Here is a 27,571-nt window from a genome sequence, read left to right on the forward strand (position 1 = left end):
CTAGACCTTAGCAGCTCGGTAATGGAATGATTTAATTACGATAAAAGAAACACGATTTAGGGCATTTTTTTGGAAAGTGTGTGCTAATCATCCAATGTATTTGAGGGTGTAACATCATGTATAAATACAATGTATGAGTAAGTTAAAAGTCCCTAATGCCTATTTTCCTTAATATACTGAAACCGTTTTGACGTACTTAAATGGTTTAATGATATAACAAACTTGATTTATTTATCATTCAGTGCTACTGCCTTAACACTATTCCATCAAACAGGACCTACATTAATTGTACCCAGGGTTGTAAAACTCAAATGAATATTGCTTGCGGCGGCAACAAGTATGTGCCAATTTACACTATTGACTTAAATGGTGAGATATTTACATTGTTTAACTGAATCATTGTATATTATTCATAGAACATTAGAAAAATTTTACTCATCAGTCATCACAATAAAATGACTTATACATTTATATTTATCGTCGGACATATAAGTCAATGTGAGTTAAGTAGGACCAGATTTATAAGAACAATACTTCTGCATTAATTCTTGTGTTTGCAGAGTTTAAGTGGTCATAAAATCATAACATTTAACGAAAATCATGTAGACATTATATCTATAATATGTTCCTGAAGTAGTTCGTTCATGGAATTAGTGCATTGCTTCTTCAAACTTACACTATTTTTAGCAAAACTTTACAGTGGAATTGGAAGATGTCTTCAATATGAGTTCACAAATGATACGTCCACATGGATGTGGGCAAACTGCGCTTCAACAAATCAGATCATCATATGTAAATGTAGTAAGAAATTAAATAATAGCATACTTTTACTTATAGAGGATAGTTAAATATTTTAATTACATGCACAATAAATCACTGAATAACTTAATGAAATAATTGTTTATAACATATCGCTTGTTATTTTATCCCGTGAAAAAAAAACACAAATCAAAGAAAGGTGGTACGGAAATGTATGTATTTCGTTTTTTGTCAATCATTATTACCATTTCAAATTGTAATTGTTTAAAGTTAAACATCTCCATTTTTGCCAGATGATACGTATATTCATGAAATACATAATGATGATTATAATACACAAAAGAGGCGATGGAGGCCATCTATGAACAAATGTTTTAGTTTGTCGAAATTACCAATATCAGTCCAAGACCTTGAACATTTTGAAAGAAAAACTAACATTGGGAAAGCATGGGCTGGTGTCATTTCAAGTGACGTTATATACAGAAGCGGTGCGTAATTTATGTTTCATGTTTAAGGCAAATTATTATGCTACTATTAATATTGAGAATTATTCCACATGAAGTTTTTAACACTCGCATATGACGTAAATAAGAATAAACATTAAACTACTTATTTCACCAAAGATTCCTAAATAGCCTAACATTGAAAAACTTTTTAAGATGAGAAGAATCACCATAAGGTTATCATTGTAGCAAATGACGAATTGTTGTATGATCTTAACCATTCCTATGTCGTTCAATTACACTAAAAGATAAACTAACAAGTCTCACACACACGGACATTCAGTGATACAATTATCAGATTTGTTATAGAAAAACACTTCAGATTTATAAGTATGTCCATGAACATGAAAGTAAATATATTTGTTTGATGTTTAGTATACATGATAACATCTTTTACTATAACATTTTTAACAGATCAAGAAGTTCCAAACATAATACCAACAAGGTTTGGCTATCTTCAAAGAAACGAGAAAAATGATACAATATTAAAATTTGATAGATACAGCACTATACAGAGATATACGCTCTGTAAAAATGGTAAACACTGCTTTTTCCACATGTTTAAAAGCGAGTTCCTCATATTGTTTAGTTTACATCAACAGAAAGTAAATTTGTTATCAGATCTTAAATGTATGACAGAACAACGCTTGCGTTAGAATAATCATCTTAACCAGATGATATTAAAGATCATAATATTTAAGTCAAAATCTATAAAAGTGTTTGCAGAATACGTCTGAATTTCACTTTATTTTTCTTATTTTGAGGATTACGCTTCGGTACTAATTCCACTAAAAGATAATTACATTTGAAATATGTAATTTCACTCAGCTTCTGTATTACCAATTATGTTGATACGACATACGAAAGTACGTAACGGATACACATCAGGATAACTATTCTGAATAACTGATACTAACATGTATTTTTTTTGTCTGTTATCATGAAAATAAAGAATATAACTCTCATAATTGATTTATTTCATCCGCTGACAAACACATTATGTTTTTATATAGATTATATAAAACATAATACGGACTGATAAATTAAACGTTGAGCATCTTAAATACATGTTATGATACTAAATGCTTTAATTCCATCCTACTTTTTGTTTTAGATGAAAAAACAGAATCAACAACTTTTAAAACAACTAATGAGAAAGTTATCTTAGGATCAATGGAACATTCTGGTGATTATAAATCTACTTCTATTGCTAGAACTAAGTAACTGAAAACTACTTAAAGATGAAACAACCGATCGGAAATTGAACATATTTATAAGTAAAACAAAAGGTTAAAACGACAAGTTTGAAAGTTTCTTTATTTATATTGATTGATTAAAATATAATATTTTTATGTAATAAGTGATTCTTAAATTTCCTTTTTTTCAGACTCAAGTATTGGGATACCTGTTGGTGTTTCGGTCGCCACTTTCATAACTGTTGTAACTATTGTTGGAGGAGTTATCCTTCTAAAAAGAGGGTATTTTTTTCACTAATATGCACATTTTTCTAAACCACTTTGCTATTAATTTTAGTTTTCATTATTTTTTTAAACAAATCATTCTTTAAGGAAACATATTTTGAATAAAATAGCGTTAAATTAAAATCGTAATTGCTTGATATTCTGAAGAATAATAAATATCGATTCATAAAGTCGCAACTGCCGTTTACAGATAAACATTCAAATGTAAGCTATCGTTAATAATGATTTTCTTTGCTTATATGGCTAAAAAAGGATTATTGATGATACATATCAAATTGTTTTTCATTTTAACATCCGAAACTAGTATAAATAATGATATTAAATTGCTTTCATTATAAAAAAGTAATTAAGTCTTTACATTACATGAAGATTCCATTTGATATCGCAAACATTTAAATTACAATGAGCCGAATTTCGTTTAAATTGAAGTGCACTCGTATAAAGATGTACCTTTCCTGAAAAAAACCTTCTTAGTAAGGGAAATATGTTTTAAAAAGTTACATAAGGTGCGTCAATTTCATTTGTTATTTATTTGCTTTTTAGCGGGAAGATGCCGAGTATGTGTAACAGAGTATCACTTATTGTTAAATCTCCAAAGTGCAACATGGATACATCCTTCAACAACAAAAATGTATATGAAATACCTTCTTATTTTCCTAATGAAACGACATATGATGTTATTACTTAAAACATTACCATAGTAAAGGAAGTGGCGAACAGAAACTGACATTATGCACATAACTAAACATACTTGAAACGAGTAAATCTAATTAAAATACATAAAGGACATCGCTGATTTTAGAATATATAATGATAATTTGTCTAACACATTGAACTCGTATGTAAAATTTTATTAGAGTAATTTTGGCGACACATTCGATATAGCAGAAAAGGCACTATAAGAGTGAATGCCAAGCAAAGTTCACGGGAAACAAACCCAATAGGAATAACACGAGAAAAGAAACGAGTCTTTTATATAAAAAAATAACAACTGGTTTATTTCCTGTTGATTTTGTTTTATCTAGACTCAGATCGATCTACCTATAGGTTAATAATAAGTTGCACTAAACTAGTACTATCAAATATTTTATAGTTTAAATACTCAGTCACACAGAGAATAACAATGTATCTTTGCTGATTTCTTTAAGTAAGGGATGTTTTGAACTTTGGAAAAAATGATCATTTATATTATACACTAATGAATTAAATATCGAGAAAAAGTGATGAAATAAAATGCTAATTTTCATTTTTCACGGCATTGAAACATATTTCTTGTATTTTTACTTGTTTTCTTGCCGGACTATTTTTTTTTCTAAATTCAACCGATACACAAAATTAAAAGAGAAGTATTTCGAATCATATGGTAAAAAAGTGGGAAAACGTATATTATAGTTAACAGAAATTCAAGTTGTATTTTTCTATGTATATTTTTTTATATATTTCCTTCCACTCGATAAAGATAAATCCGTATTTATACAAAGAACTTGGATACCCTCTATGTACCATACGTCTTTCCTATTACAATATCGACGATATAGTGTTATAGATTTTAATTCAAAGACAACAATAGCACTTGTCTTTTTTATCAATTTTGTTGTGGTTTGGAAGCCATATTACGATATGACAATTAGGAGAATAGTATCAGTTGATATGTTCATTTTGACGTCTGTGAACGTTCGAGATATTGTGACAGATAAAATGTGAGAGATAAGTGCCTTGTGTAATTTACTCAGCAAACTCTTAAATTCAGAAAATCTCGATATGATTTACAAACATTTTTAATTATTGTTTAAATCTGTTACAGTAATGATCTTTTTTACCCTGTAACCTGCGTTTTTTCCCTAATATTTTCCTGTCATGCATACAAATATTTTACTTTTTTTTGGACATAACTTTAGAATATGAATTCATTTCTCCTATATGCCATTGGATTGCGGTTGGAATATCGAAGTTGCTATTATGGGATACTTTTCAGGGGAAAAAAATGAAACAGTTTCGTAACATGGCACAGGAAACACTCAAGATGTATTAAAATATTATCTGTATTTACATATAAATAAGACTTATTTGTTTGGCGATGAAGAATAATGCCATAGACAAAAATTCATTCATAAGAATAAATAGTAAAAAATCAGAAGTCAACTGCAAAGTCTAACATTCCCTTTAATATACCAACTTAATAATAAACAATATACTGGACATTATGTGAGCGTCACATGACGTCAATAGCGACGACGTCAAAACGTTACAAAGAATACAAAAGAATAAAAATATTTCCTGAGGCAATACATTTAAGGTCGCGATTATTTTCATTTGTGAAAATACGTTTTCTGTTGATGTCATTTTAAGAATTCTGAAATAAGTGCTAATTGATCGACATTAATTGTTGCTGTTTGAAAAATAATACAATTATAGCAATTTTGTACTTTGTATGGAAGTCAAAATACAACTTTGGATACATTTTGCTGCCTTGATGACAAAAAGTTTCACATTCTGCTCTTATTAGACTTTTAACTTCAGGTTATAAGTTTCTATGATGTTTATTAACTATTAATAGCATAATATCTGGCCTTCCTCTAGTTTGTCATTTCATTATCCCCTTTATAACAAAAGAAGGTTTACATTGATTTCATATTTTGATAGTCATTTAACAACGAGGTATTAGCAATATAAAACGAACATTCAATCGGATTTTTTTTCAAGCATCTAAAACCACATTACTACAATGCAGTTGATAAAGTGCAACAAAAATGATTCTCTCGCAAGCAGAACCTTTTTCCAAAACCAAACCTAAGAAAATAAAGTAGTTAGAAGGAGAATATGATCGGCAATGAAAATATTGTTCTTGTTGTCTACTCTTTGCTTATTGTGTTGAATATGTATTTAACTTGGAAATTGTATTTAAATCACATGACCTGATGCTTTGAAACCTTCTTCAATTAGTAACCTGAAAATGACTTATGTTTACTCAATTTTCTCCGAATAATTATATGATTATATAGTAAGAATTTTTGGAATTCGAAATTTACTTATCTTAACAATGCTTTCAGTTTTATTCTTTAAAGTTCTTTTTGTGTCTTGCTTAACTTTTCCAAACAGTTATGATATATTGACAAATTACCTGAATTATGTTTTTTGTTGCCGTTTGGCAAAAACTGTTTTATCTACACTGTACTAATTTTATGACAAACGATTTTACATATTCATGCAATAAGCATCTTGTATGCATCTAAACCATTATTCAAACGTAAAAAATATATAATGCCATAGTAAGGGCATTAACACGAGCTTGTGAAAATTGTCGTCATCTTGAGTTCTTCCCCTTGACTATAATATATGTTTTGGTTGTGATTTTGTCCATACATGTCATATATCCACATTTAAAAAATTTAAAAAAAAACAACACAAAAATGGCTTAATCGTATCCCTATAAATTGAACCGCTATATAACTGATAATCAATGTTGGTGCTCACTTTTTCATATCAAAGGGAAGCAAATACTAATTGCTGACGTCATGATATTCATATCGGTAAAAGTTCTTTATCAATAAAGATGAACGAACTTATTTGTTATAAAAGGAAAAATGATAAAAAAACATATTAAAATTAAGCAATCTTGTTACATTCTTTTCCTTGCAAACGAGCCTTTATTCATCAATTTCTTCAGTCAAAGTAATGCCTTCTGTAACGTCCAACGTGTTAAATGTTTGTAGACTTTTATCTAGAAAAACATATATTTTCTGTTTCCTTCTTCTCCTGCCATACTACTCTAATGATGACTTTTGTTCTTTATTACATATATAATTTTTCGCACAAGAAACACTATAATCTTTCAATATCCCAAGCCAAACATTTTTACTGCATGAAAGCATGGTGAAATCATTTAATATATTTCAGAATTTATAGCAATGTAATATATGCCCATTAAATTTTGTTACAATGCATGACCTACTTGGTGAACAGTTTATTGTAATGTCATACGATATGTAAATTAGTGTATAGCTTTAGTAGATTTTTTTACAAGGAAACATTCAACCGTCAATAAAGTCAACGTCTAACTACTGAATTTTTTTTAAAATTTTTATCTGAAGCTTCTTAACGTAATTGACAACTTCCTTCTTCAGCAAACAATAAAATGTTAACGTAAAAAGGAAGTTACATTAAAGCAAAGCTAAATGTTTAAACATGGTGCACAATACTAGTGTTTATTTGATTATTTTAAGGAGGTCAAGAATCTTATAATTAAGCTGTTAGATCATTTTATTGTTTCTTTTTCCCCTCTAATTTATAAAATGAATCATTGTCGAATTAATAAGTCACATTGATTCAGTTTTAAATAGGGAAAGTGCAATATACAGAAATTCAGCAAGCATATTTCAGATAAAATGTATGAGTTACACATTGTTCTATTGCAAAATTTACCGTACATAATTATCAATATATTCTACATAATATAAGACTTGAAATTTATCATGATTTCTTTAGCCTTTAGCTTGCGGGCGGCAACTGTTTTTACCCGTGCAGCCAGTACAGATCATGGTCTGAGCTGTTTGCTATTCAGTCTGTAAAAATCTTGGATTTTCTCCAAAATTGATGAATAGTTTCGCTCAGATTGATAAACTTTGAGTCCATTTAAGATTTGTATCGTGGCAAAGGTTTATTTTTGTTTTTAATTTAAATGTATGGGATGTTTCATTACCAATAATATTTGCCTTGTATTATGTATCGCATTTTGTTAGTAGTTATGAATACGTCGCATATAAATGCTTTGAAATAATTACAAAGATTACGTTAAGAATGTACAAAAAATCGAAAATGAATCTTAACATAAATTTACATAAATTATTATCTATCACTTAGAGGATACTATAGATGAGCATTTTAAAGACTACTTACTCCTGTTTTGTTGTGTTATATTATATGTTATTTATATATGTTACCGTTTAATGAATAATAACCTGCAACATAATAAGTACATGTAGTATAATAACTGCATTAAAATAAAATTTAACTATTTGGTATTTGGCAAGTTTTTTTTTTTTTCCTTTTTTTTTGTTATTGAAATTATTATAAAAAGAATGTTTTGAGCTTCCGTGACGTGTCTATCTAAATTAACCATTTAAATCTTGATGACAAAGAAAACAAGCCACCAGTATAATATAAAACTTAACTTCACGTTATAGGTCTCCAAATGAGACAACATGGAAAAATATAACTACAATTTGCCAGGTTACATTGCCGGAGATAAATTACAAGGCTTCCAAAAACGGGAAATTATTTATTGTAGATTATACTGGAAAAATTGAAGAGGGAGAAGGTGTATGGGTGGGATACTATCTATCTGCTACGCCCTTTAATTATATCGGTAAATATGAATTCTTCACTGCTATAGTTGTAGTAGTATAAGTTTGTCAAAACTTATAATGCTACATAAAAATGATTTAGCTCTTCTTTTCTGTTTCGAATTTTCTGTTTCAAGTCTTGTTCTGTTTGATCAATCTGACAATTTTCTATGTACCTCTTATAGATATTCTCCTTTGTCTTAATCATGTAATGTTTTTCTGTTTGTTTTTAGTTTTGGGTTTTACGTCACAGCGACACAGTATACTGTATTCCTAGAAATGTTCGCGGATACAATATTTCGCGTTTTTCACAACGTCGGCATTTTCGCGGAGACAAACTTTCGCGGATTTGTAGTAACCGCGAATTCCGCGAATATTAAGTCGATACGGCTTGAATTATAGATTTTGGAGGTATTGCCTGTTGGGTTCTTTTAATTATTTTATTTTTCTAACAAGTCGCGCCCAAAGCGCTACGTTACTCAATACTTTTTCATTTGTTGACTTGTCGAACACGGGCGGTTGTTCCGTGAACAATTTTACTTAATTCCTTACCTTTTTCACTATGTAATTAAGTAAGATTTAGTCAGTCACATAAGCTTTTATTCTCATTTAAATTATAACTGACATTATCTTAAAAATGTCGATATGTAATTTATTACACAGTTTCGGACAGTACATTGCTTTCATTATAACAACATTACAGCTGTTTATCAATGTAGCACTTTATCACTATTATACCTAGGTCATATCGCAACGTTCCAGCTTTACTGGTGGAGGAAGACCTCAGGTGCCCTTCCGTGTATTATTTCAGGCACGAACGGGCACCTGAGCAGAACCACCGGCGTTCCGTTAGCTAGCTGGATAGCTTCCTCACATGAAAAAATCCAAAGTCCCTGTCGGGATTCGAACCAACAGCGGTGAGGGGCAAGTGGTTTGAAGTCAGGCACCATAACCACTCGGCCACGGACGCCCCCTCATGTAATGTTAATGAAGACACATCTTTTAAATAGTATATATACGTACGAGGTATATGAACCTTTCTTAATTCTTTATCGCGTCCTCTGCATATTAGTATTCGAACTAAAATAGATCGTTTTAATTTACAATTGCAAATACGCAACAATACCCGTAATACATTGTATTTGTATAACCTGATATCACATAATGATAACATCAATATCTGACTATATTGAATGTATTGATAATTGGTTTTATAACTTGCAGGCTGTGCAAAAAAAATGGAAAAAGAACTTCAACAGCTCAGTTCGATAAAGACATACCAGGCCTTTGTTTTTCGGCTTGTAAAAAGAAAGGAGTAATTGGTATCAGCAATAAGCAGTTAGGGAGTAAATTGGTTTGGTAATTGGTGGCACATTTACCTCACTTCGGTTATCCCTCTTCCAGTTTCCGCAGCTGTTTCACTTTTAAATGACCATTATCTATAGATATCAAGATGAAATCGTAATTCATGCCTATTCACAATATACATCCTGTCTGTCGAAATATAAAGCAAACATGGTGGTCCTTCGACAATAGTATAATCAATCTGAATTCTGATTACTATCGCATATCTAATGCCTGTAAGATATGTTTAAAAACGTACTAAACAAATTTAAAAAATAACGAAAAAAAAAACACTAACAATACACAACAGAAATAAATTTAATACATTCCATGTCATATAATAATCTCTCTTGTAAAGTATTTCAAGCATTTATCACATTCGAGTCCGTTCAATCAGAAATATGCTATTTTTATGTAACATCAAATCCACAGTGGTTGATGTTTTTAACACATAACATACACACATTTCTCCAACAAGAAAATGTAAAAATTGACATTAAAACAACAGAGATTCACAGTAGGCTTACATATACATGTATGTACATTTTATATTGCCTTTGTTGTGAGTCGATATAACAAACTATGACGTCATAGAATATTGTCAGGTTATAGCTTCGGGTAAATCAATTAAAAAAAGATAAGTTAAATAAATGTAACGAAAAACAAGTGTCACTATTTGCTCAGTTATTCGTAACTGCTTAACCGACTTACATTTGATTAGCATTATGGAGATCCAACACGACTTCTCAATAATATTGGCATTATTAAAATATAATTCAGTTAATGTGATAAAAAAAGATATTAACTCGTTTCTTTCCATATTGAATGTATGAAACCTATTGCTTATGCCCAGCATTTTATCAACTTGTTTTATCCATTCAATATGAAAATACATCCGTCTAAAAAGTAGGTTCAGTGTTAATATGTTCAATATTAAGCTTCATGAGAATTGATTTTGTTCACATTTTAGTGCTTTTGCTTGAACAGTATCAGGGGGTTGAACATTTCTGCAATAAATTGTACAAATGAATGCAAAGGTCAGCCGTTTATGACATGCGGTGGAGAACATTACATGTCGCTCTCACTGGTAAGTCAATGTCAATCCATGATAAAGGAAGATGCTGATGAGATCTGATGACTTTTATACAAAATTATTGTTTGAAAAAAAGATCGTTTTTATTTATTTATTTATTTATTTTGGAACATAAACGACGTTTGAAAAAATCAATAGATAACAAAATATTGTCTCATTCTTAGATCATGGTAAAAGATATTTTACTGGACTGTTAAGAAATTACGTCATTCAAAATGTATGATACTTAACATTGTCTTGATTGTATTGGAATTACTAAAGCTATAAGGTTTTCAGATGAAAATTCAAGTTTATAAAAGAAAATACTTATATCTGTCTAAATTTGCCTTTCCACATAGGAATTTTAGTAAAACATAAGCATGAATATTCAAACAAAAATTATCTGAATGCGAAATTCGGAATTAATATTTAGCCAAATTGAATTTTAATTCTAAAATAGAATTTTAAAGATTCAATTGAACATGAAGATTGGAAAAAAGTTATATCTTTTTATTTATAATTACAAGATATATTGACTTCATGTATAACTTTTAAGTCATATATCCATAAACCTTTAAGTCAGGTGATAACAACTATTGGGACTTTGTTACGAAGGTTCGTTATTTCAATTCTAAAAATTAAATTTGGTTAAAGAAAGTTCATGGAAGTCGCTGATAATGATGTAAAGGAAATAAATTATGCTTTCCTTTGAAAGTTACAAAACTTTTAATAATTGCATTTAAACAATGTTTTTAAAAATTAAAGTTCGATTACATTTAGGTTATTTTAATTGTGTTTGATATATGGATTAAGAGTTTTAAAGCACGTATAAATCCTCGATCTAAATACAGCTATTACGAGAGTATAGAGATATATTAATACATTTATTGATATTTGTAGCATTTGAAACAGCAGCTAGGGATGAAACGGGAAATTGCCTTAGATTTGAGATAACCAGCAATAAGTCTGAATTATTTTGGAGGGATTGTAAAGAACATGTACAGACAATTCGAACGTTGAGTAAGAAATATCATTATTGCAGTACAACTTTATTTCTTGCATATATAACCATTGGAATGAAAAGACATGACTTTAGTACTGAATCATTTATACTTTTTACACATCGAAATTCTTCATAATTAGATTATATCTATATGCATCTTTGCATGATATGTTTGTTGCAATTTCTGTAATCGGGCTATGGCTTAAATACAAACACAAAAAACAGATACATTTAACCAAAATATGTTTATAAGATAGCAATCATTGTATAACTTAACAAATAAGGACAAGAGATATTATTTGTACAATTTTGCAATACATTCATTGCTAGATTCATTTTCAATTTACCATTACATTTATTTAGATAATGGTTCCGTTGAAGTATTATCAAGTGTAGAGCTTCCTCACAGAACATGGAAAGATGCTATGAACTTGTGCTTGGAAAACTTAAAGCATCCAACAACTGTCAAAAGTCTAGACCATTTGCAAGGTCGAACATCCCTGTCACCGTCTTGGACAGGAGTCATTTCAAGTGATGTCATTTATTCAATTAATGGTTGACTCTCTTGACTACTTTATATTTTATTTCGTTACACATGATAGTATAATTATATAACATTTTATTACAACTTCTGCACAGTAATAACTGATAATGTTATATCCTCTTCACCTGAAAATTAAAATAACACATATTATATCTTTAACATTTATCATTCATACCTTTTGTTCGAAGCAATTCTACTTTTATCATAGTGACTGTAAATAAGCAGTGATAAGCAGGTGAATAAACTGAGCTAAACCATTACTTTCATTTCAGTTACTTTTAAATAAATCGATATTATTTATCATATATATCTTCCATTTCTTCATTTTATATACCACAGATTACATATTTTATAACAACAATTTAAGAATATAATATTACTTGAATGAAAATTTTTTATTCATTTCGATTTTGCCTTTAATATTTTTTTTACTACAAAGCATTTCTCTGCAGATCCTGCTACAAGACAAACCGGAGAGAAATTTGGTTATCTTAAGAAAAGTGGACAGGAAATCGTGTTAAAATTTGACAACGATACCACTTCATCAAGAAAAATCCTTTGTACAAGCGGTTAGTTTTTCTTTCTTAATAGCACATTTAAATAAAAATGAATATAACACAAATGAAAATATGTGTACAATCTCTTAAAGCTTTAAATGCAATTAATTTTTGTTGGCATAGAACGTTTAATTAAAGCTATTAATAATTATAAAGGACTTTTGCAAATTTGATGAAGTAAATATGTTCTTCATGAGATAGAACCATGATTGGTGTTATTTATTTTCTTACGGACGGCAATTGTCTACTCTCAAATGTTTGGAAATATTACTTATAAGTTAAAATGTTGTTTGGTTGATTTTTTTTGTTTTTTTTTTGTTTTTTTTTTTTGGTTATTGAGACACAAAAAAATTTATTGAGACGATTTTCTAAAAGAACAGCTATTCTTTTATAGCATGTGTTGAATATTGCAAGTAATAGCTGTAGGTCCAATTCCCCTCAAGGCCAGAAACTATTCTCACTGTTGTTCTTTTATTTTGATATGATAGGAAGAACTAAAATAGAATCCGATGGTAAGTGAAAGAACGGTAATATTATTAAGTATTTATTCAACATTATTCTTCAGGAAAAGAAATAACCTGACAATAAATTTGTGACAAAAGTATTAGATAATGAAGATAAACATACTTGTTTGAGCCAACATTGATTGTGTTATAATAATTAAATTTTTATTAATGAAAGTGTTAAAGGTGAAATAAAAACACTTAGTTAAAGGTTATATACCTTACTTTTGTGAAGTAAGTTGAAAATGTTTTTTATTATAATGTTTTAGATGATACCAAAATGTTCAGAATTTTCAGTAAGTGATGTGTAATTAATATTTAAAATATTCCTTACTATTCGAGATACTTTATATTGTTTCAGTAAAAGGTATGTGTAGTTGTTATAAAAGAATATCATTTTAACATAATAATTATGTATTGTCTACAACAGAATCAAATGTCGGACTAGCAGTTGGCGTTTCAGTTATGCTGGTTTTTGTTATAGTAGCCCTGGTCGTAGCAGTTTTTATTTTATAAAGAAGGTAATATTTGATTTCTAAATCTGTTTCCTTTTGCAAAGAATATCATGTACATATAATTGATGATTTAAAAAAACAACAATATTTAAGAGTGGTGGTGATATGTCACAAGACATACGATTCGGATTACAACACATATTAATAAGATATGGATATGGTTTACATATCTACCGAAAAAATAAATATAAGTTGATTGTTTAAACCAATGCTATTTGTGTCAAATTGTTTATGCTGAAAACATTTGTTGTTCAGAACCTCAAAAATTGTTACGATTGTAAAGACCTAAAACTAAGAATATCAATAGTGTCTTTTGCGATATTATGATAGATTAGTCATGAGAGCTAATATATAAAGACAGTAATAAGATATTTAATTATTTTGCATGTGTTTTTTACAGAGGAAAACTTGAAGGCATACGTTTTAAAATGCCAAGAAATAATAAACCAGTACAACGAACACAACATTTGTCTATAGTTCACAATAACACCTACGAAACACCTTCTGATTCTCCTTATAACGAGATTGACGATGCTACTTTACAAAAGAACAGCGGTGCAAAAGATAATACCTTTAGAAATGACGGACATTATGCTCACACTTATTTTGTTTTGGAAGGCCTAGAATCTGATCCTAAAGCAGAAAATAGTTTTTCTAATTCTAGACATGAAGAGAGTAACAGCGAGTACAACACCATAAGTTCAAATATAAAGCGTGGAAACAAAACTAACAATGCATACGACACGACAGAGAACGCAGTTAAAAGACTTGAAGATCAACATGATAACGGCATTGATGATATGAAGGGTAACAATTCTGACGCCATGAAGGAAGACGATTACAATCATATTAGTGATGCAGCTCTGAAGAACAAAAGAACAGATAATGATTACGGTTTACCATCAAGTGGTGCGGAAAACGAGTATGGAGATGTCAGAAAAAATAATGGAAATGCTCAACATGGTGACGGAGATCCATATAATCATATCCACGTTTAATATTTACAAAATAAAGAAAAGTTATTATCTAATGAATGTGTTGGGTATCTACGTGTTTAATAGCAAATATTTATGTTTTCAGATATTTTTTAGTTTACTGATATTCAATGTTATCTTTAATAAAAGATAAAATACAGAGTTGTTTCCAATGACATGGTATAGTATTGATCAACAATCTGTATTTTCAATGTGTATCACTTTGAAAAACAAATAATATTAAGAAAGAAAAGAGGCAAGTTACATTTTTCGCTTCGCTAGATACTGAAATAATAATTGCTTGAAACTAAAACTGAAATAGGTATAATTGGTTTGTTGTTAAAACATGTCGAAGTTTCTGCACCATAGTGTGTTGCTTACAGGCAAAATAACCCATTCAAATAGAATTAAACCAATCGGTAATTGCCTTTTATAAACGTTTTCTTCTGAGCTTTGTCTCGAATCTCAGGACTTTCATGAGTCATTTGTGGAATCGCGGGACTTCCATTGGTCAGTTCAGTGCCCATTTTATGTTAGTTTCAGACAAACAAAATACCTTAGCTGAGAAATTTAGCCTCGGACCCTGATCAGACATAAATCTAAAACCTTCTGAACAGTAAATAAAGATGAGTTTAGTAAACTTGAAAACAAACAAATTTGAATAAATATGTCGTACAATTATAATCAGGATAGTAACATATCAGATCTTATAAAATGAAAAGGCCCATTTTTGACCTATAAATAAGCTACGAAGCTGTCACCACGCTCTAGTGCTATTCCTTAAGAAGAACGAGTTATTTAACAATTTCTTTACTTTTACTGGCTGGAGATATAATGTGGATGGCTTTTAGAATTAGGAGTGTTATATAACTGTAAGGATGTCATATGGTTTTTATGATTGTTACATTGTTTTTAAGATTGGTATTTAAAGTGACACGCCTCTAGATGAGTAAAATACAAAACATCAGACTTAAGTTCAAATAATTATTATTTGCAAATTATATGAATAATATTCACAACCGATGTAAAACTTAGAATGTATTGAGTAAAATATCTATTAAAGTTACTAGTAGATTAAGGAACATTTCTGCGTACGTTGACAAATTATAAATGTTTTGTGGTTAAAAATATTGTGCCTTAGGCTTGGCACTTACAGTTCGTACACTTGACAACCTATTTACTCTTAAAGGAACTCCACTGAGATTCTGAGATTCTGAGCCTAACACCATGAAAGTTTAATTTCTCACATAGATCAACTGGTGCACCTAAAACGGAAATAAATACAAACGATAATTAAGAAATATACCTACAAATGCACTGAAAATCGTATGTCTGTGTTATTCTCAGTCAGATTTGAGTGATAAGCATTTAAACGCTTTTCAATTTTAGGTTATTTTTGACAATTAAAACAATTATTCTGGAAAAACGAAGCGAGCTAATGATCTGAAATTTTGCACATAAATTGTTGGTATAGACCTACATCAAATGGAGTAATAATCTTAATGAAATATTTCCAGTCCCGTCATGTCAAAAAACCTCAGTGGAGTCCCTTTAAGAGCAGTTTCTGAATTTTTATAAACATCAAAGCACATAATATTGAGAAAATGTCACATAGAATAGAGAGAATAAAGTAGCGCCCGGCATTCATGTCCTGATAGTATGCTATATACATTAAAGCAGCATGCCTCTAGCTTCACGCTAAGTATAATAGTGTAAGGGGAACATAGAAAAAATTTAATACATTGTAAACGTTACTAACAATCCGCGTAAACTGTAGAATAGAGGTCAAAATATCTTATTGCGTTAGTCATGCAATAGAATTATGGTGAATTATACTGCAAAATCGGGTATTAATCGCATATAACATATAAATTTGTACATTAATCTTGAATCCTTTTACTTTTATTCTTAGATCATTTCCTTTAAACTTCAATTCCTTTAGATTTTTGTCTTATCTGGAGGCGTGTAGCTTTAAGGGTAAATTTAATAAGTAAAAACAACTACTGCAAGTTTTATTTAATTCTTTTCTTGATAAAATATAAGGAAAAGTTAACACTTTACAAAGATAAAATGTTTATTTTCCTTGTCCGGTTGATTTACAATACACACACCGACCAGGAAGTGAAAATAAAGAAAATATGAATACAGTTTGAAAATGGCGAAAATGGCTGACATAGTTTTAATTATTGTATTTTGGATATTCATATATAAAGGTAATGTATTAACTTCTTTTATCTTTTACATTATAGTATTTTGTAATTCATATATTTAAGTACACGTATAACCTTTTGTAACATAAGTATAATAATTAAAATAGTAATTTGTAGAGTTAAGTACAAATGTGAAAACTTCTGTAAGGCTGGCGTACGTTTGTGATTTATTTATTCCACATAGAGTTAAGTACAAATTATAACAGCCTAAAATTGAACATTTTACATGATAAACCTGATGAATATATGACACTAATGGATTTGAAAATAACCACTTGATGTGAAATGTTTAATCGGTTGTTTTGTTAATTGACAATTACATGTTGTTCTTCATATGTTAGCCTCAAACAAGTTTTAAATAGTGTATTAAATATTCTGGCTCAAAAGTATGTGTATCCTTTACATACATCAACAATGGCGATTTAATCGGATGCGCAATTTCCCGTTTTGTATGTATTCTTTCATTTCATGACTTTCTACTATTGTGTGTCTGGTGAGAATTTATAGAAGATGACGGAAGGCGTGTAAATCGCAATTAATTTATGTTTTATCTTTTTTTTTATTATAATGTAAGGGGTATATCTAAGATACATGTATGAAATTGTACTGTAAATATAAAATTATCAGTTTGCTAAAATACTACCTGACATAATTATTGCCCTCATAAAACCAATATTTATGAAGTATAGTTTACAACATATATTTTTAACTCGTTGCTTTTAATGATTGCAAACAAATGGTGGAGTGTAAATGTAAAGTAATAAAAATATTTGCAATTATTTGACAGTGCGAACATATGATTTGAAACTTTAAACAAAACAAAAAGAAATTACATCCTTGTTTCGCCTGCCTTCGCACAATATGAAGAGCACCGGTTTATTTATTTTATTTTTTATTTAGTTATTCTATTTATTTAGTCATTCACTTTTTATTTATTTATTTATTTTTTTTTTTTTTTTTTTTGGGGGGGGGGGGCTGGTTCGATCCTCGGGCGAGGCGAAATTTCTCCATAACAATTAAACTCAGACCATGAGTTATATTGTCAGTTGTCTTTCGCCCTGATTCAGAAATCATGTAGGATAAAAAGTCAGTCAATTACAGTGAAATTAGTAATTTCTGGTAAGTTATCTGGGAAAGATTTAATGCTTAACCAACCGCCGAGATATGCCTAAAATGTGTTATATAGCGTTAAAAGCAGAAAAACAACACAAAGACTTTCTTGAATGAAATCTGGCCTGTCTACTTTCGCATTAGCGACTTTGTGGACAATAATTGTAATTAAAGTTAAATAATGGGTTAGATAATGGTTATTGAATGAGTGTAAGTTTAATACTGAAATTATTGAACGAGTTGAATAAAAATTATATTATGCGAGCCTCTGGCGACGAGCATAGTATTACTTTATTCAACGAGTTCAATAAATAGTATTACATTATTCAACGAGTTCAATAAATTAAGTAATGAACTTACACGAATTAAATATTCTAATAATCACACGCCGTTTGAGTTGAGAAAGAACCACTTTTCATTGAAAGGGCCAATAGTATAATGCTAACATTTTGGGCATCTTAACGCTATGTTCATATAACGCAAATGATATCACGTCAAAATATATGCACGGATGTGCAGTAATATTTTTAAGGAGTAGCAAAAGCGGCACGAGTATGTGATTAATGACTTTTTAATTATTTTTAGATACACGTGTTTATTTCAAATAATCAAAATGATCGACATACATGTATCTGTCAGCTATGCTTATTTTTTATAACAGAAGAACTACTGCAAAATCGCAAATATGTGAAAATATCACTTTGTTCTCGAAAATTTAATAGACAAAACAACAACAACAATAACAATACAAACAAAATATAAACATTTTAAAAGCCTGAATTGTGGTAAGTGAGCAAATGAACAAAAATCACGTGACAAACTTCTGTTTGTCATCTTTCATTTGATATGATTGAAAAAGTAGTGAAAATGCATCATTTATTCAGTATTTTAAGATCATTTTCTTCACAAAATAAAACGGTGAATTATACTTAAACAATAAAAAAATATTCGTGAAAACAAATAAAGAAAAAATAAATTATTTTAATTCTCTGACGCGACTTTATTATCTCTGATGCAAGATAATTTATAGTGCAAAAATTTCCACACACCGTTGAACCGACTAAAGCAGTATTCAGTCTCAAATCTATCAGTATTTGATTCAAAAATCCCAAAAGAAATAGAAAATATAATGTTACATTTTACAACTGCAACACAACACTAAAGACCTAATGGTAGCATTATAACAGCAAATTTATAGCATCATTGTATCTTGCTTTGAAAGGAGCTGCATTTATAACACCATATAAAACAACTTGGGTAAATGCAATTAGTAGTTGCACAATTGAAACGCCTACAATCATGTTCAGAGGAATAGAGAAAGATTTACAAGTAGCCGTGAATGCTTCTGTTATTGGAAACCAAGAGGTGTGGGTAGGATACTATTTAGCAGCAACAGCCTTCCATTATGTTGGTAAATATAAAAGAAAAATTATGATTAAATTTGTGTTTTTGTTTTAATTAAGATGAAATGAAGAAAAGTGAAAATGAAAGTAATTTATAAACAAATAAGACTGATAAAGGTCTTGTAAGGATCTATGCAAAGTTGTTGAATTGAACAGTCCTCGATAAATTTTAAGGTTGCTAGAATGTTGCTGAATTACATATCATTGTTCAGTTTCTTTAAATACAAGGTTTTCAAAAGTTTTAATAACCGTGTTTTGACACAGGGATGACGTATAAATAGATATAAAATTTGTGAAATACTTGAAATTGTAAAATTATTTCGTAAAATTCCAGGCTGTATAAAAAAGGAAAATATGGCTGCAATAGCTGAGTTTGAATACAACACTCCGGGATTGTGTTACTCTGCATGCAACATGACATATATGATAGGTGTCAGCGAGTCAAAAGTAGGCCTTACTTTATATTGTCGAACAAGAATGTTTATTTATGATTTAATATACAAACATTGTTTTTATTACTTATGGCAATAATAGGTTAACTGATAACTGTATGATTGTCTTTGATGTAAAAAAAAAAGAACTGCTTTGTACAACTTAAACACATTTGATCGATTTTAAAAGAAAAAAAGACATATTTCTAGAAAAAAAAAAATCAACAACAAAATTTGGTCTTTGGTTGTTCGTTTTTTTTAAATTTTGAAATAACTAAAGTAAGTAACAATGAAAAAAGATTAACATTTTACGGCATATTTTAGACAATTTGTATAGATTTATCAATATACCTATTGTGTGAAACTTCATGTACAAATACAAATTGTGAGTAAACAATTAGTCCCAAATGCATATTTTCGTTATTGTAAATATTTTGACAAACTAAAATAGTTCCAGCAATCAAAAGTGTGATTATTATTACAAAATTATTTGTTGTCGTTCAGTGCTTCTGCCTTAACAAGACTATTCCTCCAGACAGGACCTACGTGTATTGTACCCGAGGTTGTAGATCTCAAAGCAATATTGCTTGCGGCGGCACCAACTACATTTCAATTTACACTTATGAATCGTACGGTGAGATATTTACATCTTAACTTGAACCATTGTATAAAATTCATACCACATAATTTGCACATCAGGATAAAATGACTTATACATATATATTTATCGTCGATCTGATAGGAAAATGCGAATCAAATCGGACCAGATTGCTTTAAAACATGTTCTGCGTAAGTACTTGTGTGTGTATAATTTTTAGCGGTCAAAACGTTAATGTCGTAACATTATGTAAACGTAATTATATCTACATCTACAATAAAGATGTTGAAGTTGTAGTTCTTTTATATAAAAGTTACAATTTCTTCATAAAATACTCACTTTTCAGCAAATTCCTTCAGTAGAAATAAGAGGTGTCTACAATATGAGCCCAACAATGAACTGTCAAAATGGAACTGGGCAGGATGCAATTCATTAAATCAGATCATATGTACATTAAGTAAGTATTTTTTTTTTCTTTTTCATATCCAAAATACATGTAATTGTAGATTTATACTTATATCGGATAGCTCCTTTAAACACAAACAGAAAGGATTAGATAATGTAAATAAGATAAAAGCAAATAAATGAATAAACTTATGATAAATAAATATCTAGAAATACACAGGAAATTTTGTAAATATCAATTTAAAATGAGTTAAACGAAATACACGTATCATGTACATGTCAAACATTCTTGCCATTCCAAGTTGTAATATTATATGCCACTGTTTACCAGATGAAACGTCTTTTCATGAAATATATTACTACAACGAAAGTGAAACGAAGACATGGAGGCGTGCTATGAACAAATGTTTTAGTTTGTCGAAATATCCGACATCGGTAAACGATCTTGAGCTTCTTAAAAGAAAAACTGACCGAGGAGAATCATGGACTGGTGTCATTTCAAGTGACGTTATATACAGTAGCGGTGAGTAATGTAAATTTGATGAAAGAGGTAAGTTATTTTGTTAAGAAATATATTGAAGAAAGTTTTAATCACACGTAGATAACGATCATGAGAATAAACAACAGTAAACTACATTACATGAACATGATGAATATAATAATAAAATGTGTTTCTGTAAAGATTCTAGAAATCATTAAAAATGAACTGTTAATGTTGGAAAATATCACAAAAATCATTGCCATTGTAGTAAATGACAAGGTATTGTTTTGTTTTCTGTATTCTTAAATTGCTAAATTACACTTTGCTTAGGCGCATAAACATGTATCGAGTTTACCGATGTGTGGTATGTGTATATTAAAATATCTCTAGTATGATGAATTATTAATTATTTTTTGAACAGATCATGAAACTCCAAACATAACGCCGGAAAGGTTTGGCTACCTTCAAAGAAACGAGAGCAATTACACAGTATTAAAATTTAATGGAGACAGCACAATCCAAAGATATTCCCTGTGTAAAAATGGTAAAATTACTTCTTTATGCACTGAAAAACATCTGCATGAATTTGTTAGTCTAAGATTAAATATGTTATTACAAAACAAAACAGAAATGTGTATAGTCAGATTAAATAGCTTTTAATCAGGTATCATTTATTTTCGGCAATTTTATATCTGTGCCCGTTTCTACAGTAAACTGTTATATGATATTGGTGCGAACTGATAAATAAATCTTTTACCTCACAATTAATTTTAATCATATAATTTTTTGTTTCAACGCCATTATATTAAATTTCTTTTACTAATAGATATAACAACGGAAGCAACAACTTCTCAAACAACAAGTGAAAAACTAACAGCAATGACAAGTAATAAACAAACCACAGGATCAACGAAAAAATCAGATGATGATAAATTTAGTCAGAAAACTACAACAAAAATAACGACGCCAGGTAAAAATACTCAACCAAAAGCACAACAAGAGAGTGTAGCAAAAGGTAAATATGATGCTTAAGAAAATAATTTCTATTTTCAAATTTGACTCGTAAAACTGATAGAAAACTTTTAAAACTTATCCTATCTATAATTTATTTTCGCTTCAGATATTGGCATTCCTGTTGGTGTTTCAGTTGCCTGTGTCATAATCGTTTTTACTGTCATTGTAGGAGTTATACTTATAAAAAGGTAACACTGTAAAAAAATCTTTATTTCATCTAAGCTATATCTGTAACTAAGTTTTCATTCCTTTGGGTAAATTTCATTATCATCTTGATATTAATACTTCGTGATGTTAAAATATGATTCTATAAACGATTTTCGATTTTAGATAGAGTTTGTTTATTAAAAAACGAATTTTACTAATTGTCTTTAAGTAAATGGTCACATAATATTTTGTGCGGTATAAAATGTCTACTTTGTCAAGTGTAATGTAAACGAGAAAAAAGCATAAATAGATCATTATCAAATGATACAGTGATTATATCATATGTAAAGAAATCGATGTTTATTCCGGAATGCGATCGAGGCGGGGGAATAGTGTATATAATAAAGTACAACTTGTTTCACTAAAGTAACTATTAACGCAGTCTCATTATCGTATGTGGATTTAACTCACTGTTGGAGCATTACATCAAGACGCTTGCTGAAATCATTGTCATTAAGTAGAAAAAACATATCGCTTTTTCACAAATTCTTACATTTTACATTCTCGATCGTATGTAAATTGGTGTAAAAAGATGAATTATGCATCTTTAAGTGCATTTTGGCGGGTGAAAAGTGGAGATTTCAGCACTTTCTAGCCTCAGTCATCTTATATTTGAGTGACATGATATTGTATATCTGTATCAAATCTAACTCCTTATTTTGTGATTCTAGAGAAAACGAAGAATGTCAAAACTGTTCTAAGAGCCGAAACACATTGTTAACAAGATTCTATAGTTTAGCGATTAATTTTAGTTTTTAAACTATTCAAAGCAATATGAATCCATGATATTTAAAAATAAATTCACGTTCTGTCTACAGAGGGAAGATTCCATGTATGTGTTGCAGAATACCATTGCATGACAAACAATCAAAATGCACAATGAATACATCCTTAGTTAACAACTCAAACACAATACCTCTTGATTGTCCCAATAGAAAGATTGGCGAAGTTGTTCCACAAACAAACATTATATTAGAAGATGATGTCCTGGAAAATAACGGACATCTTCCACATGATTACTTTATTCTTGAAAAGACTGAAGCTGATAAAAATAAAATAGTAGTTCAAGATGAAGTAAATGTGTATAACACATTAGCGTCCAATGTAAAACAAGAGGCTAACTTTGACAATACATACGATACAGCAGAAAAAGCAGCTATGAAACTGAAGACCAAACACAGAGTTAAGGATGATTCCGATGCGAATGAAACGCTTCAGGATGAAGATCCTTACAATCATTTAAATGAAGGCGAAAGACAACTGAAAACTGTCAGAACAGATAATGTTTATGGTGTAACACAAGATGATGAATATGCAAACTGTAGAAAAATTCACGGAAAATATCTTCAGGATGTTGAAGACACGTACAATCATACAAATATATTGCAGGATGCTGAGGCAGTTTTAGACACGTACAATCATACAAATGTATCTCAGGATGTTGAAGACGACACTTACAATTATACAACTTAAGGATTTTAAGACACGTATAATTATACAAGCACAAATGTCAAGAGCTTAAAAGACATTTATTAACACAAAAACAAAAACATTGTATGCCTTTTTTAATAACTTATAAAGGGAGGATAAATATTTAATATATGTATAATTTATATTTAAATGCTCTATCTTATTTCTCTAATAAATCAGTTAATGGATTTTAACAGTATAGAATGATTTGTATTTAGATTCATTAACAATTGTCAACATATCACATAAAAAGAAAGTAATTGCTAGATAGTTCTTCCTATGAAATAATACAATTTTTTGATAATAAAAAAAGTTAGAATTTATTACATGTATGTTTTTTTATTTAAGTAAGTACAAGGATATTTAGCAATAACAACAACAAACAAAAACACCAGGCATTATCACTTTTTTGCCCCTGCATTTCTGCATTTCAAAAGTATTTCAAAATTAACAAAAGCTAAAGAAAAGTGCATGATAGTATAGAATGATGGTCCTTTGTTGATTTAGAATTTTTAATATCTATCTATTATATTAAGTACACTCCCTGTTTTGTTTTAAGTTATTCTCTGGACAAATAGAGAAAAATTAAGAAAATACGAAAGGCATTTAATTAGTCGCCGGTAGAAACCGGCGACTATATTTGTAACAGTTTAATATTATACAATGTATCTATGGTCGGAAAAGGCCTTAAAATCTGAATATAAAAGCAAATCAATTATTGAACAATTATGGACCACAATCAATTTTTATTATCTTAATATTCAAACACAAAATAACGTTGCTCAATGAAATAAAATATACAAATATTGACATCTTAAAAAGCAATATTACAATTTTCATAAAATGAATTCATAATGTATCCCTATGGACCAGTCATTGAATTTAGGGATACATTTACTTTTTTTTCTAAGTGTCAATCGTTGCTATTTTATGATCGATAAATCATGAATGATATTTGAAATGACACTTATAAATTATTTGGTTGTTTATATCTTATGAGACCTATTCTATTTCATGATTGTATCGTATATAATAACATATGTTTTATTGTGAATAAACAGTTACTCAACATATTGTTCCTCTTTTCTTTATGCTTGAATCATTAATTAAACTGATGTTTTATTATATTAATGATAATACAATCATTTTTCTGTCCGGCGACTTGTTGCTTTAGCATCAAAACATATACTTGTTTATTATGAAACAGTTTTAAAACCTGCTTAATTATTTATTCGCATGTGTTTTATTGCAAAAGATGCTCTGGAATATAAATCAGCGTGTTTTATAATAAATTGAACACTTCTCGTAATTCAAAAAAGAGGTTATTTGAAAAAGAACCAGACAAAGTTACTGTTGTTGGTAACTGCACATCTGTATGTCAGTCAACAAGCAAATTCGTTGAATTTATATCCCCCGCCGAGTACTGGTTATTATTAACACAACAACTGAAGACATAAGGCTTTATTTATATATTAATCATGGCATAAACAGTAATATTCTTTGAACTTGATAAATATTCAGGGCAATAACAGAGCCATAACTTTGTGTTAAATAGTAAAATCTGGAAATGCCAATGAGATGTATGCACACTACATAACTAATCAAGGGCCATAAATCTGAGTTATAAGTATCTGACTTAAACAAGGCGGCATTTCCTCTTAGTATCCCATAAAGTTTCATTGAATTCCAGCCAGTAGTAACAGAGAAGTAGCGAGGAAACAAATATTTTTCTATATGGATACTGCATAACTAATCAAGGGCCATAACTCTGAGTTAAAGTGTCTGACCGGAACAAGCCGACGATATGCGCATCTCCTCTTGGTATTGAAGGTTCCCATACAGTTTCGTTGAATTCCAGCCAGTAGTTGCAGAGAAGTAGTGCGGAAACGATTTTTACTCTATATGCATACTACATAACTAATTAAGGGCTATAACTCTGAGGTAAAGGGTCTGACCGGAACAAGCCGACGATATGCGCATCTCCTCTTGATATTGATGGTTCCCATAAAGTTTCGTTGAATTCCAGCCAGTAGTTGCAGAGAACTACTCCGGAAACGATTTTTACTCCATATGCATATTGCATAACTAATCAAGGGCAATAACTCTGAGTTAAAGTGTCTGACCCGAACAAGCCGACGATATGCGCATCTCCTCTTGGTATTGAAGGTTCTTATAAAGTTTCGTTGAATTCCAGACAGTAGTTGCAGAGAAGTAGCGCGGAAACGATTTTTACTCAATATGCATACTGCATATTAACTAATCAAGGGCCATAACTCTGATTTAAAGTGTCTGACCGGAACAAGCCGACGATATGCGCATCTCCTCTTGGTATTGATGATTCCCATAAAGTGTCGTTGAATTCCAGCCAGTAGTTGCAGAGAAGTATTGCGGAAACGATTTTTACTCTATATGCATACTACATAACTAATCAAGGGCCATAACTCTGAGTTAAAGTGTCTGACCGAAACAAGCCGACGATATGCGCATCTCCTCTTGATATTGATGATTCCCATAACGTTTCGTTGAATTCCAGCCAGTAGTTGCAGAGAACTACTCCAGAAACGATTTTTACTCTATATGCATACTACATAACTAATCAAGGGCCATAACTCTGAGTTAAAGGGTCGGACCGGCACAAGCCGACGATATGCGCATCTCCTTTTGATATTGATTATTCCCATAAAGTTTCGTTGAATTCCAGCCAGTAGTTGCAGAGAAGTTGTGCGGAAACGATTTTTACTCTATATGCATACTACATAACTAATCAAGGGCCATAATTCTGAGTTAAAGTGTCTGACCGGATCAAGTCGACAATATGCGCATCTCCTCTTGATATTGATGATTCCCATAAAGTTTCGTTGAATTCCAGCCAGTAGTTGCAGAGAACTACTCCGGAAACGATTTTTACTCTATGCATATACATAACTAATCAAGGGCCATAACTCTGAGTTAAAGGGTCGGACCGGAACAAGCCGACGATATGCGCATCTCCTCTTGATATTGATGATTCCCATAAAGCTTCGTTGAATTCCAGCCAGTTGTTGCAGAGAACTACTCCGGAAACGAAATTCGGACGGACGGACGGACGGACGGAAGGACGGACGGACAACGCCAAAACTAAATCCCCCTCCCGATTCCATCGGCGGGGGATAATAACTAGTATTACCATTTAGCTGTTCACTAGGTTAAGAAAATGAAGGGGGAAAATTAGTATAGCATCAGATAGAGATACAGTTCTTTATCAATAACATTTACCTATATTCCATAAATGTTTAGTTTTCGACTTATGGTCGTGGAAATAAATTGTTTAAAAGATAATTATAAAAGGTGTTATTTACAAAACATGACTGAAAAGAATAACGTTTCATTGTCACTGCACTTATTTTAGTTTCCATATTTTCATGTTTAAGGTTTCAAGAAAACAGCCACTCTATGACAGTATGTGACAAAAATGTGATTGACAGACGAACAGAGGCCATATTTTTAACACCTCTACCTAAAATATTGGGAATGATTGTGATATATTTAACTTATACTACCACGATATTCTTATTTTCCTTATATATGTAGTTTGTTTTTTATATTTGACATATGCTCAAACACGCTATAATATTTCTAAGGTGAATAACTGTTTGATTTTTTTCG

General features: G+C 30.1%; 1 protein-coding gene across 1 annotated transcript; it reads left to right on the plus strand.

Moving 5' to 3' along the window:
* The first annotated feature begins 16,719 nt into the window (after nucleotides 1–16,719).
* On the plus strand, nucleotides 16,720–24,997 carry LOC132742133 (uncharacterized). Its single transcript, XM_060730456.1, has 10 exons — nucleotides 16,720–16,810; nucleotides 19,140–19,328; nucleotides 19,655–19,767; nucleotides 20,256–20,385; nucleotides 20,696–20,806; nucleotides 21,086–21,277; nucleotides 21,657–21,779; nucleotides 22,062–22,250; nucleotides 22,356–22,437; nucleotides 23,275–24,997. The coding sequence occupies exons 1-10, from the start codon at nucleotides 16,753–16,755 to the stop codon at nucleotides 23,927–23,929; spliced, it is 1,842 nt and encodes a 613-aa protein (XP_060586439.1). The 5' UTR covers nucleotides 16,720–16,752; the 3' UTR covers nucleotides 23,930–24,997.
* The last annotated feature ends 2,574 nt before the right edge of the window (nucleotides 24,998–27,571 follow it).

This window comes from Ruditapes philippinarum, unplaced genomic scaffold, assembly GCF_026571515.1.
Source record: "Ruditapes philippinarum isolate M1 unplaced genomic scaffold, ASM2657151v2 ctg1188_1_1_1_1, whole genome shotgun sequence".
NCBI lineage: Eukaryota > Metazoa > Mollusca > Bivalvia > Venerida > Veneridae > Ruditapes > Ruditapes philippinarum.